Source organism: Xenopus tropicalis, chromosome 1 (genome assembly GCF_000004195.4).
Source record: "Xenopus tropicalis strain Nigerian chromosome 1, UCB_Xtro_10.0, whole genome shotgun sequence".
Taxonomy (NCBI): Eukaryota; Metazoa; Chordata; class Amphibia; order Anura; family Pipidae; genus Xenopus; species Xenopus tropicalis.
The window spans coordinates 105,160,195-105,180,746 of NC_030677.2; the positions used below are offsets into that span (position 1 = coordinate 105,160,195).

The window sequence follows — 20,552 nt, forward strand, 5'->3', positions numbered from 1 at the left end:
GATACACATGTATGTATGTATGTATATCTTTATTTATAAAGCACTACTTATGTACGCAGCGCTGTACAGTAGAATACATTAATACAAACAGGGTGTTAATAAGATAATAGATAAATACAAAGTATAATAATAAATACAGATAAATACAGCTGCAATAAGTTAAGAGTCGAGGACATAAGAGGAAGGAGGTCCCTGCCCCGTAGAGCTTACAATCAAGTTCTACCTTTTTTATATATATAATCTGCCTAACTGCTATTTTATCCAGAGGAAGGCACACGCCCCTTCTGAAGAATGTCTAATTTGCCTCAAAGCTGAAAAAATTTGAAGAATTAGCAAAACAGCAAAAAAATCACAAAATGTGGCTACTGAATGACTTTTTTTTTATGTGACCCCAACATTTTTTACATGGTCGCAACTTTTTCCTCAATCTGCAAATTTTTGTTGTGGTGAATTTTTGGGGTAGTTTCTCTAAAAATTTGCTCATCATTGTTCCTGACTCTAAGATGGCAATCGGATCAGTCCACAGATCAACTTGTACTAAGATCTTTTTTCAATTACCCTGTATTTCCTCACTTGCTAAAAAACATCCAACCCCTTCTTGAAGCTATCCTATACAGTATATCTGCAACATCTGCTGCTCCAACTACAAAACCCATTGCACCAAAGTATTGCAGAAAACTGTAGTTAATGTTCACAACTTATTATAGAAATTACATAAAAGGAAAATGGTCTTTTTTTTTAAAGCATAAAATATTTCATTATTATCCTTCAAGATTACCATTATTATTTCACTGTGAATGGTTCTGAGAGGTTCTGTGTTCTTTATAAAAATGAATGACACCCATTTGTTTACAAAGATGGCTAAACTGTTGATAATGCAGGGTAGCTCTTTAGGTGAAGCCATGGAATATAGGTGTCAGTAAGAGTAGAGAAACAGCTGTCACAGCACAGCAACAGGAAACAAAAGAAGACAAAAGATCTGTACATTTTACTTACTGGTCAAAAATACAGGTTCCAGGTTGAGCAGATGCAGACAGCAGCAATACAGGGCATATATAAAGGCTGCCTCTTCTCTCCTTTAGTGGCACTGACACTGCGATCCATTCACAATGGGAAAGGTAAGTCACAACCATGAAAATATCCTGATAATCCTGATGGGTTTTTAACTACTATATAAGTAAAATGAACATTTTTTTTTTAAATCAAGCTGTGGCAAAAAAAACAGTTGCATACTTTACCCTAACTTATATCCATAATTATTCCAAATATAGCATGAAATGATAGAAGATTACTATAAATGTTCTGCAACCTTGTAATGTAAAAATGATAGAACTGTACCCATGTAAATTAACAGAGAACTACCGATAAAAATTGCATTGCTTTGATTAATAGATCAAATTGGGGTTCCAGCTCCAACTTAAACAGGATATATATCCCTTATAAAAATTACTTTCTTTTAATTGATTTCCCTTAAATGAATATCACACTACACAGTTATATAAATACAGGTAAATAATCACTCTTTTCAGATGTGTAAAAAACAAGATGTTAAAGCACAATGTTTTTCTTTAGATCTTCTTTTACGAAGACAGGAACTTCCAAGGCCGCCAATATGAGTGCGGCTCAGACTGTTCTGACATGTCCTCATACTTCAATCGCTGCAACTCCATCAGGGTAGAGGGTGGTAACTGGATCCTCTATGAGCACCCCAGTTACAGGGGACACCAGTATTACCTCTGGCAAGGAGAATACCCAGACTTTCAGAGATGGATGGGCTTCAATGATTCCATCAGGTCCTGTCGCTTTATCCCCTGTGTAAGTATATACTAAAACAGCTCTAGTGTTGCAATTGTAGAAAAGAATATTGTACTAAAAGAGTAAAATAGAATAAGAAAATGAAATATGTGGCTTGTTTATCTTTCATTTATTTTGCATGTATTTAATTTTTTTAAGCACCATGGCCAATACAAAATGAGCATCTATGAAAGAGGAGACTACCAAGGGCAGATGATGGAGTTCTTTGATGACTGCCCCAATACTTATGATCGATTCCGTTTCCATGACATTCACTCCTGCAATGTGTTTGATGGCCACTGGATGTTCTATGAGGAACCCAACTACAGGGGACGTCAGTACTACCTGAGACCAGGACAATACAGGAGATACAATGACTGGGGAGCCTCAAGCGCCAGAATTGGCTCATTCAGAAGAGTGTATCACAGATTTTAAATTATTTTGAACATCACAGAAAAAATATGTTTATGTTCCAATAAAAATGACAAATTCCTCATTACTATTTTATGTAATTATTATTCGTACATGTAGTGCAGCTGTGGTATCCAATGCCAAAAAAATCCATGGGACTAAACTGAGTGTAGAGAATGGGTATCAATTATGTAGATAGACTGACCAGACTTTGCTTAAATGGAGGAGAGATTCTTATGGTGGGATACGATTAGCTTGTATCTCAAAATAAAAGCAACAAAACTGATAGCCTGGTGACCAGGGTCAGACTAGGGGTTGCAGGTGCCCACCGGGGCTCCCGCCACAGGGGCCCCCACTGGCTACATCCCCTAAGCCCACCCCCACAGGGGCCCTCCTAACTCTCCCAGGGTCCCCCACCCAATGTCCTCCCCGAGCGTGCATAAATTTAACGCATCAGGGGAGGAACAGTCGGGCAGGGGGAGCACCGGCAAGGGTTGGGTCTGGGCCGCCGGGGCCCACAAGGATTTTTCACAGTGACCTGAAGGCCCAGTCTGACCCTGCTGGTGATGTACCCAGATTTAGCACTAGCCATCTTATAATACGTTAAAACATGGGAAATATGGAAAAAAAAAACATAGGAAAAATTTCACAACAGAAAACAGGGAAAGGGTTAATCGGGTGGTTGCCAAAATTACAAACATATTGTACAACAAATGCTGTTAGTAGGCAATTATTGTAGAATACATTGAATCATGTTCAATTAGATACATAGCCCAACATACAGACAGCTAAATCCAGATACAAAGTTGCTAACTAAATGAGTTCCAACGTCTGCTCATCTTGCAAACCAAAATGAGTTTCTGGGGCCTCATGGGTGACTCAAGCCACACATATGTATTTGGATTGGTTTTGTGGAGATTTTGCTACATAGCTATTTTGTACTTATTTGTACTTACTCTTATATGGAAACCAGTCTATCTTTGTGCCCACAACCAAAGGATTTTTTCCTGTACCGATGAATGTTAAACAGATATGCTAAACCTAATAACCAGATTTTTTTAAATGTTGCTCCGTGTATTCTGCTCAACATGTGATAAGAATGGGACAAATTAGGCATAGCTTACAGAGATGTACCTCAGACTCTCTATCAGGCAAATCCTTTTAACCCTCATTTTCATTTCATTAATAATAATATAATAAAATCAATCATTTTAAAGGGTTTATAGTAATACTGATTACCTGCCTCAAGGCATTGTGCTACTTACCAGAAGATTATTATTACTGTGAATTTATAGAACACCAACACTTACTCAGCAGGGTTGTGCAATAAATGGGTTTATATATGAAACATACAAGAAAAAACAAAAACCAATATAATAGGTAAAGTGGGCCCCACCCAAAAGATCTTATAATCATTAAACATTTTTTGACAAAGACCAACATTATGGTGCAGATTTATCATTGTGAAATTAGAGCACACCATAGAAAAACTCACTCACTTTCTTATGGGGTGCCGTTTGTCCAAAGTACATTTTGTCTATAAAAATACATTCTATATACAAAAAGCAGCATGGATATAAAAAAATATACAAAAGATATATTTCTAGTGAAGAATGAGACCAAAATCAACTTTATGCACAAAAGGATATTATTAAATTACAAACGCCATTCTGTACATTTTAACAAGCATTCTGTCTCACAAATGCATAACATCCATACAAAAAACAGTTATGTGTAAAGTTACTCCCAGAATGAATCATGTAAAACAAAACTTGACAAAACATATAATGGTGTAACGGAATAGAATATTCCAGCTACATTTTTATGACAAAATAGATGTGTGTGGCAGAAAGCAAGATTCTATAGCACAGAATTCATTCTATCAACAAAATTCTATCAAATCAACTGTCAATAAAATTCCTGAACCAATAAGAAACAAGCATGTTCATTGTCCAATAATATGCAGGTTTTAACTGGAGTCAGTTTACTGGTTTTCCCACTGTTTTGTCTATAAAGTGTTTACACACACACACATACACACAAGGATTTTTTTGTTGGGTTTAACAACAATAAAAAGCTGCAAGCTCAGCCCCACAAGGCTGCATTATCCCTAGTGCTGAGGAGACTGTCTGGCCTGGTATAGAGGGTGCCCTCTAATTGCTGCTGTGTTGTAGGTTTTTAATCAGAAGGTCTTCCAAATGGATGAAAAATATAGTGCTGTACCGATGCTGTACTGATGCTGCACCAAAATACTGATGTAGTGATGTTTCTAGGCATTGTATTCCTTATAATGAGCTTCAAAGAAAACAAAACAAAAAACATTAACCCTTTCCCTGCCACCCACGTAGGTACTACGTTGTTTTAAAAAAGGCAGTTTCCTGCCAACACCGTAGTACCTACGTTTTCCCTCCCTGTGCCATTCTCTCTGCATCGGCGGCAAAAGCCGCCGGTGCAGAGAGATAGAAGTGCCCCAAACCCCTTCGGCAGTGAGCCGAGGGGGTTGGGGGGGATGGTCCTGCGATGCGATTGACGCAGGACCATCCTACACGCAGCAGATGCGATCGCATCGCATCTGCTGCTTGTACTGCTTCCTGCTTCCCCCCTGAGCCGCCTCCTACCTACTTCCTTCAGACGGCTGCAGCATGGAGGAGCTGGGAAACGATCTGATCTTCAGGACAGGTAAGTGTGACTTTATTTTTGTTTATACACACTTTTACACACACTTACATACATTTATACACATTTATACACACATACAACACAATTTAGCACAGGTTTTTTTTTTTTTGTAATTTTTTTTTTTCCAACTTTGCACACTTATATACACTCATATACACTCATATACACTCATATACACACTGTCACACAACTTTTACATGTGCACATGTATACACAAACTCCCAAAAACTTTTTAAAATTTTTTTTATTTTTTTTTCATTTTACTTCTTTTTTTTTTTTTTTTATTTCCCCCAAAAACTGTTTATTTTGACAGCGTGACTATTGGATCAGATATTCTGACCACTAATTATGCTGTTGTGTGACTTATTTTGTTGTTTCATTGATTTGCACATTTTTATCCCTATATTAGTATTCCTGATCTGTTTTTAGCGTAGCTTTGCCATGTGTAACTTTGGTGTACAAAAATAACTTTACCTATTTTGAATTCATCAGAATGTGTACTTTCCAAAAATATATGGTTTTCTGGGGGTCCCTGTGTAGTTTGGGGGTCTTACTGCACATAATACACTGACAGGGGGCTCTGTGTGCAAAAGCTGAGCTGGCAGGCGAGAAATCCTTATGCGCTATTTTCATTTTGGGGTCAGTACATACCGCAGACTTTGGTATATCTATGCATATTGGGCATCAATCTGTTCAGTAGGCCTTAGGTGTTCCAATTTGGGGTGAGTTGCCTTTGTACGCAAGAAATTGTGTGAGATAAATGCGGCAAACTGCAACATTTTCATGCGATTTTCTCAATAGTCATAAAAACCACTAACTTTAGGAAAGCTTTGCAGATGGGTACTTTGGTGTAGAAAGAACTCTTTACCCTTGTTGGATTTGTCAGAATATGTACTTTCCAAAAATATATGGTTTTCTGGGGGTCCCTGTGTAGTTTGGGGGTCTTACTGCATGTAATAGGCTGTCAGGGGGCTCTGTGTGCAAAAGCTGAGCTGGCAGGCGAGAAATCCTTATGCGCTATTTTCATTTTAGGGTCAGTACATACCGCAGACTTTGGTATATCTATGCATATTGGGCATCAATCTGTTCAGTAGGCCTCTGGTGTTCCTATTTGGGGTGAGCTGCCTTTGTACGCAAGAAATTGTGTGAGATAAATGCGGCAAACTGCAACATTTTCATGCGATTTTCTCAATAGTCATAAAAACCACTAACTTTAGGAAAGCTTTGCAGATGGGTACTTTGGTGTAGAAAGGACTCTTTACCTTGTTGGATTTGTCAGAATGTGTACTTTCCAAAAATATATGGTTTTCTGGGGGTCCCTGTGTAGTTTGGGGGTCTTACTGCATATAATAGGCTGTCAGGGGGCTCTGTGTGCAAAAGCTGAGCTGGCAGGCGAGAAATCCTTATGCGCTATTTTCATTTTGGGGTCAGTACATACCGCAGACTTTGGTATATCTATGCATATTGGGCATCAAACTGTTCAGTAGACCTCTGGTGTTCCTATTTGGGGTGATTTGCCATTGTATGCAAGAAATTGTGTGAGATAAATGCGGCAAACTGCAATATTTTTATGTGATTTTCTGAAATTTCATAAAAACTGCTAGCTTTAGGAAAGCTTTGCAGATGGGTACTTTGCTGTAGAAAGGACTCTTTACCCTTGTTGGATTTGTCAGAATGTGTACTTTCCAAAAATATATGGTTTTCTGGGGGTCCCTGTGTAGTTTGGGGGTCTTACTGCATATAATAGGCTGTCAGGGGGCTCTGTGTGCAAAAGCTGAGCTGGCAGGCGAGAAATCCTTATGCGCTATTTTCATTTTGGGGTCAGTACATACCGCAGACTTTGGTATATCTATGCATATTGGGCATCAAACTGTTCAGTAGGCCTCTGGTGTTCCTATTTGGGGTGATTTGCCATTGTATGCAAGAAATTGTGTGAGATAAATGCGGCAAACTGCAATATTTTTATGTGATTTTCTGAAATGTCATAAAAACCGCTAGATTTAGGAAAGCTTTGCAGATTGGTACTTTGCTGTAGAAAGGACTCTTTACCCTTGTTGGATTTGTCAGAATGTGTACTTTCCAAAAATATATGGTTTTCTGGGGGGCCCTGTGTAGTTTGGGGGTCTTACTGCATATAATAGGCTGTCAGGGGGCTCTGTGTGCAAAAGCTGAGCTGGCAGGCGAGAAATCCTTAGGCGCTATTTTCATTTTGGGGTCAGTACATACCGCAGACTTTGGTATATCTATGCATATTGGGCATCAAACTGTTCAGTAGGCCTCTGGTGTTCCTATTTGGGGTGATTTGCCATTGTATGCAAGAAATTGTGTGAGATAAATGCGGCAAACTGCAATATTTTTATGTGATTTTCTGAAATGTCATAAAAACCGCTAGCTTTAGAAAAGCTTTGCAGATTGGTACTTTGGTGTAGAAAGGACTCTTTACCCTTGTTGGAATTGTCAGAATGTGTACTTTCCAAAAATATAGGGATTTTAGGGGTCACCCTACATTTCTGCAGCTTCTACCCCTCATAAAACTGCCATGTGTTTATGAATTAGGTAAAGATAAGCCATGAAATTAGTGTGCACAAGGTATATTTGGGGGTCTCTAAGTGCCATGTGCTTTGATAAACCTATGTACAGTGGGCATCAAACTGTTCAGTAGACCTCTGGGGTTCATATTTAGGGTGTTTTATCTTGGTACCTAATGACCTGTAGAAAATAAGATGCTGTATAGTGGAAGTTTTGAGGTGATTTTTGGAAATTCCATAAAAATCATCAAACTTAGGAAAGCTTTATGGCTTGGTACTTTGGAGTAGAAAGACATGGGTACCCATTTTAGATTCGGGGGGATGTGTACTTTCCAGAAATATATGACTTTCTGGGGTGAATGTACTTTTTACTAGCATTATCCCACATATAATGATGTAAATGTGTTGATTTTGCAGGAGCTGAAATGACAGAAATGATAGATCATAGGGGGGTATGTTCTCATTGGGGCCCCTACATGCCACATACTTAGGTAAACCTATACATATTGGGCATCAAACTGTTCAGTGGGCCCCTGGCGTTCATATTTAGGGTGTTTTATCTTGGTACCTAATGCTATGTGGGAGATAAGATTCTGGAAACTGGAAGCTTTGTGTGGATTTTTGGAAATGTTATCAAAATTGCCAACTTTAGGAAAGCTTTGCGGCTTGGTACTGTGGAGTAGAAAGACATGGGTACCCATTTTAGATTCGGGGGAATGTGTACTTTCCAAAATTATATGGCTTTCTGGGGTGAATGTACTTTTTACTAGCTTTATCCCACATGTAATGATGTAAATGTTGATTTTGCAGAAGCTGAAATGACAGAAATGACAGTACATATGGGTATATGTTCACATTGGGGCCCCTACATGCCACATACTTAGGTAAACCTATACATATTGGGCATCAAACTGTTCAGTAGACCTCTGGGGTTCATATTTAGGGTGTTTTGTCTTGGTACCTAATGACCTGTAGAAAATAAGATGCTGCATAGTGGAAGCTTTGAGTGGATTTTTGGAAATGTTATCAAAATTGCCAACTTTAGGAAAGCTTTGCGGCTTGGTACTTTGGAGTAGAAAGACATGGGTACCCATTTTAGATTCGGGGGAATGTGTACTTTCCAAAAATATATGGCTTTCTGGGGTGAATGTACATTTTACTAGCTTTATCCCACATGTAATGATGTAAATGTTGATTTTGCAGAAGCTGAAATGACAGAAATGACAGTACATATGGGTATATGTTCACATTGGGGCCCCTACATGCCACATACTTAGGTAAACCTATACATATTGGGCATCAAACTGTTCAGTAGACCCCTGGGGTTCATATTTAGGGTGTTTTGTCTTGGTACCTAATGACCTGTAGAAAATAAGATGCTGCATAGTGGAAGTTTTGAGGTGATTTTTGGAAATGCCATAAAAATCGTCAAACTTAGGAAAGCTTTATGGCTTGGTACTTTGGAGTAGAAAGACATGGGTACCCATTTTAGATTCGGGGGAATGTGTACTTTCCAAAAATATATGACTTTCTGGGGTGAATGTACTTTTTACTAGCTTTATCCCACATGTAATGATGTAAATGTTGATTTTGCAGAAGCTGAAATGACAGAAATGACAGTACATATGGGTATATGTTCACATTGGGGCCCCTACATGCCACATACTTAGGTAAACCTATACATATTGGGCATCAAACTGTTCAGTAGACCTCTGGGGTTCATATTTAGGGTGTTTTGTCTTGGTACCTAATGACCTGTAGAAAATAAGATGCTGCATAGTGGAAGCTTTGAGTGGATTTTTGGAAATGTTATCAAAATTTCCAACTTTAGGAAAGCTTTGCGGCTTGGTACTTTGGAGTAGAAAGACATGGGTACCCATTTTAGATTCGGGGGAATGTGTACTTTCCAAAAATATATGGCTTTCTGGGGTGAATGTACTTTTTACTAGCTTTATCCCACATGTAATGATGTAAATGTTGATTTTGCAGAAGCTGAAATGACAGAAATGACAGTACATATGGGTATATGTTCACATTGGGGCCCCTACATGCCACATACTTAGGTAAACCTATACATATTTGGCATCAAACTGTTAAGTGGGCCCCTGGCGTTCATATTTAGGGTGTTTTATCTTGGTACCTAATGCTATGTGGGAGATAAGATGCTGGAAACTGGAAGCTTTGAGTGGATTTTTGGAAATGTTATCAAAATTGCCAACTTTAGGAAAGCTTTGCGGCTTGGTACTGTGGAGTAGAAAGACATGGGTACCCATTTTAGATTCGGGGGAATGTGTACTTTCCAAAAATATATGGCTTTCTGGGGTGAATGTACTTTTTACTAGCATTATCCCACATGTAATGATGTAAATGTTGATTTTGCAGAAGCTGAAATGACAGAAATGGCAGTACATATGGGGGTATGTTCACATTGGGGCCCCTACATGCCACATACTTAGCTAAACCTATACATATTGGGCATCAAACTGTTCAGTGGACCCCTGGCATTCATATTTAGGGTGTTTTATTTGGTTACTTTATGACCTTTAGGAGTTAAGATACTATAGACTGGAAGCTTTGAAGCGATTTTAAAAAAAATTCACAAATTTTGATAAAAACCAATAACTTTAGGAAAGCATTGCGACTTGATAGTTTGGAGTAGACAGACAGTTGTGCCTATTCTGGATTCCCCAGAATCTCTTCTTTCTAAAAATGTAAAATTTTCTGGGATAAACTTTCTGTTAGCGGAATTTTTGGCCTTAAAATCTAAAGTATGCAGCTTTCTGGAGCAGTGCTTTGGAAATTTGGTAGGTTACTGCTGGGAGTTTGTGACCTATACAAGTGAGAAATCTCCATAAAACTATATATATATTTGGTATTGGCACGTTCAGGAGACATGGGACTTTCCAAATCAGGTGTATTTTCATGCATAAAATATTTTTTGTTTCTGGTATGTGTGTTTATATTATGGAAAATATAATTTTTTTTCATTTTTTAGACATTTAGAAGCCTATATCTTGTTACAAAATTGGAATTACACAAAAATTCTACCATATTTTAAAAGCTTAGGTTGTCCTGAAAAAAACAATATATTGTTTTCCTGGGTAAACTAAAAGTCCCCCCAAGGAAAGGCTCCTAAAGTGAAACAGTGCAAAATGTTCAAAAACTGTCTGGCAGTAGAAGTTCCGCTTTGTTCAAAACGGCTGGCAGTGAAAAGGTTAATAGGATAACTTAAGGCTATTCTTACTATCTCCCAGCCTAACCCATCATTATAATATGCCTAATATCCCCTCATTAACATACAAGTCAATAAAACACAATATCTTAATTCTATCATATTAACCATATTAGCACATTAATCACATTAGCAGCAGGGAGAAAAATCCAGTAGGCCCCACTTTGGGTGCACCACCCCTAACCCCAATAGTGGCTGCAAGGAGGAAAAAGGGGGTACGCAGTGTGCATTACACACAGGGTGGGGGTGAAGGCTAGCAGCGGTGGAGAAGTTGGCAACTGAGGTGAGGGGCTCCTGGGGTGGCAACCTTGCTGAACCCTGGACACTCCAGTGCAACACCACGTAGACACATAATACATCATATAAATAAATGATGGTCCCCCTGAAGTACCAATATGTAAATGATTCCTTTTGTTTACACACAGTACTCATGTATGAGTATAGGATACTGCTCATAAGGCCTACACATCATACTATACAACCAGCCTGTCTGCATCAAGTTCTGAAGTGGCTGAATCACATGGCTACAGGTATTATGTAGTAATTGAACTATAGCTAAGCACATTTGTAATAGAGTGCTATCAGCTAACTGGTGCAATATTACGGCTAGGAGGAGGACAGACATTGGAGCCTAACATAACACTCATCTACAAAGCTTATTAGAATCACTACTACAGTTGGGAATTATGCAAACTTGTGCAACTTCATATTGTAGTGTAAAGTTATGAATCAGCTGGTATCCTTGGAGGGAGGAGCTTATGTTATATGGGTTTGTGCTCTACTCACTGGTGTATGTATAAGTGTCTCACATATACTGAGTAACACTGCTACCATAAATACCTGTTTGGTATATTGTACTATACCGAGGGGCCCCCACATGAGTGGTTATTCTGCTAATGTTAGAGTTTTTTTTTTATAAATAATGCTATTAATATCTTATGTTTTATTGACTTGTCAGGTGTAGGGTTGCTACCTGGCCAGTATTTTGCCAGCCTAGCTAGTAAAATACCAGGCAAGGCCGGGGCCAATACTGTGAATTTACCAGTCTACCTGTCATTCTACCTCCGGCCTACCCTCAACCTGCCCAAAATTCCTAATCAAGCAGGTTGTTATTGCCCATACACACAGGGTTTCTGTTGCTCTGTCTCCAGCCTGCCCATCTATATCACTGGTCCAACTCCTTTTGCATCACCCCTCCTCCCTCTACATTGTTGTCTCACCCTCTCCATGTCACCAATTTGCCTACTCCCACTCCCTTAAATTGAGCAAGAATCTTTCAAAAAAAAAAAAAAAAAAAGGGGGGGGGGGCAATTATAATGAGGGGATATAAGGCCTATTATAATGATGGGAATAGCTGATTTATCTCAAGGTATCATATTTATTCTTTGAATGCTTTCATTTAAAATTCATTTTTAGCTGCACAATCCATACAAACATCAGTTTTGTGCCACAAAATCAGTACAGCATTATAGTTCCCTCCATCTGTAAGACATTTAATTTAATAACCTGTAGTGTTTAATAGCTGCCCTTTTAAGAGTGTTTGTTCTTTGTTAATGCACTAGAGGGCACCCTCTATATCAGACCTCACATCATCGATGCACTGGGGATGGGGCAGCCATGTGGGGCAGAGCTGGCAGTTTTTTACCTTGTTAAATACATGCTTTTGTGTGTGTGTGTGTGTATGTGGGGGGGGGCAGGGTCAACACTTTATAAAAACAATTCAAACAGTGAAAAAAAAGACCAGTAAATTGACTTCAATTAAAACTTGAATGTTATTGGATAATGAATATACTTGCTTCTTATTGGTACAGTATTTTGACTGACAGTGTTGTTTCACAGAATGGATATTTTATCAGTTTTGTGGAACTGAGTATTCACTTTATTGATAGAATAAATTCTGTGCAGCGTGGCCCACTTTTGTGGCCACGCCCCCATTACCACACCCCATTTAAAAAAAAACACTTTTATATAGTTGAAATGGCGCGATCAGATGCAAATGTGCTATACCCTCATACTGTACTACCTAAGGAAAACAATATAGCAACTCCTACATATAAAATACAAATAGAGAAGGCAGCCAGTTATAAGTGAGTTATAACTATGTACCAGTTTTTCCCCCCCATACACAGTGCCCCCAATGGCCCAATAGACAGTACCCCTCATAGACAGTACCCCCCATACACAGTGTCCCCATAGACCAGGGGTGTCAAACTCAATCACATAAGGGGGCCGAAATCTAAAACACAGGCCAAAACGCAGGCCAAATTTTTTATTAATATACTTAGTAAGATACTAAGGGGTATATTTATTACAATGTGTAAAAACATTACTGTTAATGCTTCACTCCACATTTTACACAGCATGATAAATATACCCCTTAGTCTTAGTTACTATGTGAGGAAAATGGAATTTGATCAGGCTGGATGGTCAGACACACTCACCAAGGGCCACATAAAACAGCCAGGTGGGCCGGATTTGGCCCGCGGGCCTTGTGTTTGACATATATGCCATAGACAGTACCCCCCATACACAGTGCCCCCATAGAAAGTACCCCCATAGAAAGTGCCCCCAATAATTTGGGATAGTATATCTGTAATTTGATTTAAAATGTAAATATTTAAGATTAATTACATACTAATAAGTTAGGTTGAAAAAAGATACAGAACTATCAAGTTCTACAAGTTCTATATATATATACTGTATAATCTGCCTAACTGCTATTTTATCCAGAGGAAGGCACACACACCCCTTCTGAAGAATCTCTAATTTGCCTCAAAGGAGAAAAAATTTGAAAACTTAGCAAAACGGCTAAAAAATTCACAAAATGCGGCTACTGCATGACTTTTTTGACTCGCATGATTTTTTTTTATGTGACCCCAACTTTTTTTTACATGACCGCAACTTTTTCCGAAATCTGCAAATTATTGTTGTGGCGAATTTTTTCACTAAAAATGTGCCAATGCTGAAATGCAGAATTTTGCATTATTATTCCTGACTCTAAGATGGCAATCGGACCAGTCCACAGATCAACTTGTACTAAGTTCTATTTTCAATTACCCTGTATTTCCTCACTTGCTAAAAAAAATCCAACCCCTTCTTGAAGCTATCCTATCTATCTGCAACATCTGGTGCTCCATCTAACAAACCCTTTGCACCAAAGTATTGCAGAAAACTGTATTTAATTTCCACAACTTATTATAGAAATTACATAAAAGGAAAATGGTCTTTTTTTAAAGCATAAAACCATAGAACATTTCATTATTATCCTTCAAGATTACCATTATTATTTCACTGTGAATGGTTCTGAGAGGTTCTGTGTTCTTTGTAAAAATGAATAACGGTCATTTTTTTACTGAGATAATGACTAAACTGTTAATAATGTATGGTAGCTCTTTAGGTGAAGCCATGGAATATAGGTGTCAGTAAGAGTAGAGAAACAGCTGTCAATGCACAGCAACAAAGGAAACAATAGAAGACAAAAGATCTGTATATTTTACTTACTAGTCAAAAACACAAGTTCCAGGTTGAGCAGATGCAGACAGCAGCAATACAGGGCATATATAAAGGCTGCCTCTTCTCTCCTTTAGTGGCACTGACACTGCGATCCATTCACAATGGGAAAGGTAAGTCACAACCATGAAAATATCCTGATAATCCTGATGGTTTTTTAATTACTGTGTAAGTAAGATGAACATTTTTTTTTTTTTTTAAATCAAGCTGTGGCAAAAAAAACAGTTGCATACTTTACCCTAACTTATATCCATAATTATTCCAAATATAGCATGAAATGATAGAAGATTACTATAAATGTTCTGCAACCTTGTAACGTAAAAATGATAGAACTGTACCCATGTAAATTAAACAGAGAACTACCAATAAAGATTGCATTGCTTTGATTAATAGATCTAATCAGGGTTCCAGCTCCAACTTAAAAAGGATATATATCCTTTTTATATCTTTTAATTAATTTCCCTTAAATGAATATCACACTACCCAGTTAAACTGTATAAATACAGGTAAATAATCACTCTTTTCAGATGTGTAAAAAAAAAAAGATGTTAAACCACAATGTTTTTCTTTAGATCTTCTTTTACGAAGACAGGAACTTCCAAGGCCGCCACTATGAGTGTGGCTCAGACTGTTCTGACATGTCCTCATACTTCAATCGCTGCAACTCCATCAGGGTAGAGGGTGGTAACTGGATCCTCTATGAGCACCCCAGTTACAGGGGACACCAGTATTACCTCTGGCAAGGAGAATACCCAGACTTTCAGAGATGGATGGGCTTCAATGACTCTATCAGGTCCTGCCACTTTATCCCTTGTGTAAGTGTTTCCTAAAACCACTTTAGTGTTGCAATAGTAGAAAAGTATATTGTAGTAAAAGAGCTAGTAAAGTAAAATAGAATAAGAAAATGAAATTTGAAATATGTGGCTTGTCCATCTTTCATTTATTTTGTATGTATTTAATTTTTTAAAGCACCATGGCCAATACAAAATGAGCATCTACGAAAGAGGAGACTACCAAGGGCAGATGATGGAGTTCTTTGATGACTGCCCCAATACTTATGATCGATTCCGTTTCCATGACATTCACTCCTGCAATGTGTTTGATGGCCACTGGATGTTCTATGAGGAACCCAACTACAGGGGACGTCAGTTCTACCTGAGACCTGGACAATACAAGAGATACAGTGACTGGGGAGCCTCAAGTGCCAGAATTGGCTCATTTAGAAGAGTGTATCACCGATTTTAAATCATTTTGAACATCACAGAAAAAATACTTATATGTTCCAATAAAAATGACAAATTCCTCATTACTATTTTATGTAATTATTATTCGTACATGTAGTGCAGCTGTGGTATCCAATGCCAAAGAAAAAAAACATGGGACTAAACAGAGTGTACAGAAGACTAGTTTATTTAGAGAATGGGTATCAATTATGTAGATAGACTGACCAGACTTTGCTTAAATGGAGGAGAGATTCTTATGGTGGGATATGATTAGCTTCTATCTCAAAATAAAAGCAACAAAACTGATAGCCTAGTGACCAGGGACGGACTGGGGGTTGCAGGTGCCCCCACTGGCCGCATCCACTAACCCCCCCCCGCAGGGGCCCCCCTAACCCCCCACAGGGTCCCCCACCCGATGTCTTTCCCGAGCATGCATAAATTTAACGCATCAGAGGAGAACAGTCAGGCAGGGGGAGCACCAGAAAGGGTTGGGTCTAGGCTGCTGGGACCCACTGGGATTTTTTCACGGTGTCCTGATGGCCCAGTCTGACTCTGCTGGTGACGCACCCAGATTTAGCACTAGCCATCTTCTAATATGTTAAAACATGGGAAATATGTAAGGGAAAATTTCACAACAGAAAGAAAACAGGGAAAGAGTTAATCGGGTGGTTGCCAAAATTACAAACATATTGTACAAACACTGTTAATACGTAATTATTGTAGAATACATTGAATCATGTTCAATTAGATACATAGCCCAACATACAGACAGCTAAACCCAGATACAAAGTTGTTAACTAAATGAGTTCCAACGTCTGCTCATCTTGCAAACCAAAATGAGTTTCTGGGGCCTCATGGGCGACTCAAGCCACACATATCACATTATTATTTTTATGTATTTGGATTGGTTTTGTGGAAATTCTAATTTTGCTACATAGCTATTTTGTACATGCTCTTAAATGGAAACCAGTCTATCTTTGTGCCCACAACCGAAGGATTTTTTCCTGTACCGATCAATGTTAAACAGATATGCTAAACCTGATAACCAGATTTTTTTAAATGTTGCTCTGTGTATTCTGCTCAGCATGTGATAAGAATGGGACAAATTAGGCATAGCTTACAGAGATGTACCTCATACTCTCTATCAGGCAAATCCTTTTAACCCTCATTTTTATTTCATTAATGATAATAATAATAATAATAAAATCAATCATTTTACTAACAAAGGGTTTATAGTAATACTGATTACCTGCCTCAAGGCATTGTGCTACTTACCAGAAGATTATTATTACTGTGAATTTATAGAACACCAACACTTACTCAGCAGGGTTGTGCAATAAATGGGTTTATATATGAAACATACAAGAAAAAATGAAAAAAAACAACAAAAACCAATATAATAGGTAAAGTGGGGCCCCACCCAAAAGATCTTATAATCATTAAACATTTTTTGACAAAGACCAACATTATGGTGCAGATTTATCAGTGTGAAATTAGAGCACACCATAGAAAAACTCACCCACTTTCTTATGGGGTGCCGTTTGTCCAAAGTACATTTTGTCTATAAAAATACATTCTATATACAAAAAGCTGTGTGGATATAAACACTGGTAAAAAATATACAAAAGATATATTTCTAGTGAAGAATGAGACCAAAATCAACTTTATGCACAAAAGGATATTATTAAATTACAAACTCCATTCTGTACATTTTAACAAGCATTCTGTCTCACAAATGCATAACATCCATACAAAAAATCAGTTATGTGTAAAGTTACTCCCAGAATGAATAATGTAAAACAAAACTTGACAAAATATATAATGGTGTAACTGAATAGCATATTCCAGCTACATTTTCATGACAAAATAGATGTGTGTGACAGAAAGCAAGATTCTATAGCACAGAATTCATTCTATCAACAAAATTCCTGAACCAATAAAAAGCAAGCATGTTCATTATCCAATAATATGCAGGTTTTAACTGGAGTCAGTTTACTGGTTTTCCCACTGTTTTGTCTATAAAGTGTTCACACACACACCAACACACACACATAAGGATGTATTTGTTGGATTTAACAATAATAAAAATCTGCCAGCTCAGCCCCACAAGGCTGCATTATCCCTAGTGCTGAGGAGACTGTCTGGCCTGGTATAGAGGGTGCCCTCTAATGGCTGCTGTGTTGTAGGTTTTTAACCAGAAGGTCTTCCAAATGGATGAAAAATATAGTGCTGTACTGATGCTGTACTGATGCTGCACCATAATACTGATGTAGTGATGTTTATAGGCATTGTATTCTTGATAATGAGCTTTAAAGAAAACAAAATAAAAAACATTAATTTGATAACTTAAGGCTTTTCCTATTATCTCCCAGCCTAACCCATCCTTATAATATGCCTAATATCCCCTCAGTAACATACTAGTCAATAAAACACAATATCTTAATTCTATCATATTAACCATATTAGCACATTAATCATATTAGGAACAGGGAGAAAAATCCAGTAGGCCCCACTTTGGGTGCACCATCCCTAACCCCAATAGCGAGGAGGAAAAAGGGGGTACGCAGTGTGCATTACACACAGGGTGGGGGTGAAGGCTAGCAGCGGTAGAGAAGTTGGCAACTGAGGTGAGGGGCTCCTGGGGTGGCAACCCTGCTGAACCCTGGACACCCCAGTGCAACACCATGTAGACACATAATACATTATATAAATAAATGGTGATCCCCCTGAAGTACCAATATGTAAATGATTCCTTTTGTTTACACATAGTACTCATGTATGTTGTAGTTGAACTACAGCTAACTAGGATACTGCTCATAAGGCCTACACATCATACTATACAACCAGCCTGTCTGCATCAAGTTCTGAAGCGGCTGAATCACCTGGCTACATGTAATATGCAGTAGTTGAACTATAGCTAAGCACATTATTAATAGAGTGCTATCAGCTAACTGGTGCAATATTACAGCTAGGAGGAGGACAGACATTGGAGCCCAACAATCATCTGCAAAGTTTATTAGGGTCACTACTACAGTGGGGGAATTATGCAAACTTGTGCAACTTCATATTGCAGTGTAAAGATATGAGTCAGCTGGTATCCTTGGAGGGAGGAGCTTATGTTATATGGGTTTGTGCTCTCACCCCCTCCATGTCACCAATTTGCCTACTCCCACTCCCTTAAATTGAGCAAGAATCTTTCAAAAAAATAAAAAAAGGGGGGGGGGCAATTATAATGAGGGGATATAAGGCCTATTATAATGATGGGAATAGCTGACTTATCTCAAGGTATCATATTTATGTTTTGAATGCTTTCATTTAAAATTCATTTTTAGCTGCACAATCCATACAAACATCATTAGATCAGTTTTGTGCCACAAAATCAGTACAGCATTATAGTTCCCTCCATCTGTAAGACATTTCATTTAATAACCTGTAGTGTTTAACAGCTGCCCTTTTAAGAGTGTTTGTTCTTTGGTAATGCACTAGAGGGCACCCTCTATATCAGACCTCACATCATCTATGCACTGGGGATGGGGTAGCCATGTGGGGCAGAGCTGGCAGTTTTTGATCTTGTTAAACACATCCTTGTGTGTGTGTGTGTGTGTGTGTGTATGTGGGGGGGCAATTCAATTCAAACAGTGGAAAAAAGGCCAGTAAATTGACTTCAATTAAAACTTGCATGTTATTGGATAATGAATATACTTGCTTATTATTGGTACAGTATTTTGACTGACAGTGTTGTTTCACAGAATGGATATTTTATCAGTTTTGTGGAACTGAGTATTCATTTTATTGATAGAATAAATTCTGTGCAGTGCGGCAATTTTTTGACCATGCCCACTTTTGTGAGCACGCCCCTATTACCACACCCCATTTAAAAAAAACACTTTTATATAGTTGAAATGGCGCGATCAGACACAAATGTGCTATACCCTCATAATGTACTACCTAAGGAAAACAATATAACAACTCCTACATATAAAATACAAATATAGACAGAAGGCAGTCAGTTATAAGCGAGTTATAACTATGTACCAGTTTTGCCCCCCCATACACAGTGCCCCAATAGACAGTACCCACCATACACAGTACCCCCCATACACAGTACCCCCCATACACAGTGCCCCCATAGAAAGTGCCCCAAAGACAATAGAAAGTACCCCCATAGACAATACCCCCATAGAAAGTGCCCCCACAGACAGTACCCCCCATAGAAAGTGCCCCCATAGACAGTGCCCCCAATTGACCCCATAGACCATACCCCCCCATACACAATGCCCCCATAGTATGTGCCCCCATAGACAGTACCCCCATACACAGTGCCCCCAATACACAGTTGCCCCCATACACAGTAGCCCCCATAGGCATTCTGGCTTCTTCTGCTGTTCTGCTCTTTATGCCGCTCCTTGCACGGCGGCAACAGGCCCTTTATAAGGTTGCACCCCGTGCGTATTGACGTCAGACGTACACACGGGACGCAACCTTATAAAAGGGCCTGTCGCTGTCACGCAAGGAGCGGCATAAGAAGTAGAGCAGCAGAAGAAGCCGGAGCGCTTGGCTACAGTTAGCCCATCCCGCTGTGCTGGATAGTTCAATGAATGTCCCGCATTTCCGTAATCTATTATTTTTTGTGCATTAAATTGATTATTTTTACAGAAATATGTCTTTTGTATATTTGATACCAGTGTATATGGCCACACATTTATTCTGTGTACTGGGGATTGTGCTCTGTATACAAAATGTATTTTTGTAGACAAAATGTACTTTGGACAAATGGCTCCCCATACTTTCTATTCATTTCTCTAAAACTAGGTGAGTTTTAGAAGTGTAATTATCAATGCGTAGATGTTACAGTTCATCATTTGATAACTATGCTTCTAACTATGCTGATAAGTGGGTAAACTTATCATAGTGATACCTTTCTTAATCACATCTTCTGCTATTAAGGCTGAGATTTGAACTTTAAACTTCAAGACAAAAAACAACGTGTTAGACCAGTGCTGTCCAACTTCTGTGGTGCCGAGGGCCAGAATTTTTTTAGCATAAATAGTGGAGGACCGCTAATGGAAGCCAGTTTTGACCACTTCCCTTTTTTTAACTGCACCCACTTCAAACCACACCCATTTTATTAACACATCCATACCCATTTTAAAAGCATTAAAAAATCCCAACTGT

The 20,552-nt window shown here is 38.5% G+C and overlaps 2 protein-coding genes across 2 annotated transcripts; both read left to right on the forward strand.

Moving 5' to 3' along the window:
* Positions 1-1,010: 1,010 nt before the first annotated feature.
* Positions 1,011-2,293, forward strand: crygdl.32 (crystallin gamma D like gene 32). Its single transcript, XM_002939786.5, has 3 exons — positions 1,011-1,118; positions 1,573-1,815; positions 1,954-2,293. Exons 1-3 carry the CDS (start codon positions 1,110-1,112, stop codon positions 2,227-2,229), a joined length of 528 nt encoding a protein of 175 aa, XP_002939832.2. The 5' UTR covers positions 1,011-1,109; the 3' UTR covers positions 2,230-2,293.
* Positions 2,294-14,178: 11,885 nt separating this feature from the next.
* crygdl.33 (crystallin gamma D like gene 33) lies at positions 14,179-15,463 on the forward strand. Its single transcript, XM_004910963.3, has 3 exons — positions 14,179-14,267; positions 14,727-14,969; positions 15,124-15,463. The coding sequence occupies exons 1-3, from the start codon at positions 14,259-14,261 to the stop codon at positions 15,397-15,399; spliced, it is 528 nt and encodes a 175-aa protein (XP_004911020.2). The 5' UTR covers positions 14,179-14,258; the 3' UTR covers positions 15,400-15,463.
* The last annotated feature ends 5,089 nt before the right edge of the window (positions 15,464-20,552 follow it).

Coding starts and splice junctions, on each gene's coding strand:
- crygdl.32 (XM_002939786.5), top strand. Junction 1,816..1,953: donor CCTGTCGCTTTATCCCCTGT/GTAAGTATATAC, acceptor AATTTTTTTAAG/CACCATGGCCAATACAAAAT.
- crygdl.33 (XM_004910963.3), top strand. Junction 14,970..15,123: donor CCTGCCACTTTATCCCTTGT/GTAAGTGTTTCC, acceptor AATTTTTTAAAG/CACCATGGCCAATACAAAAT.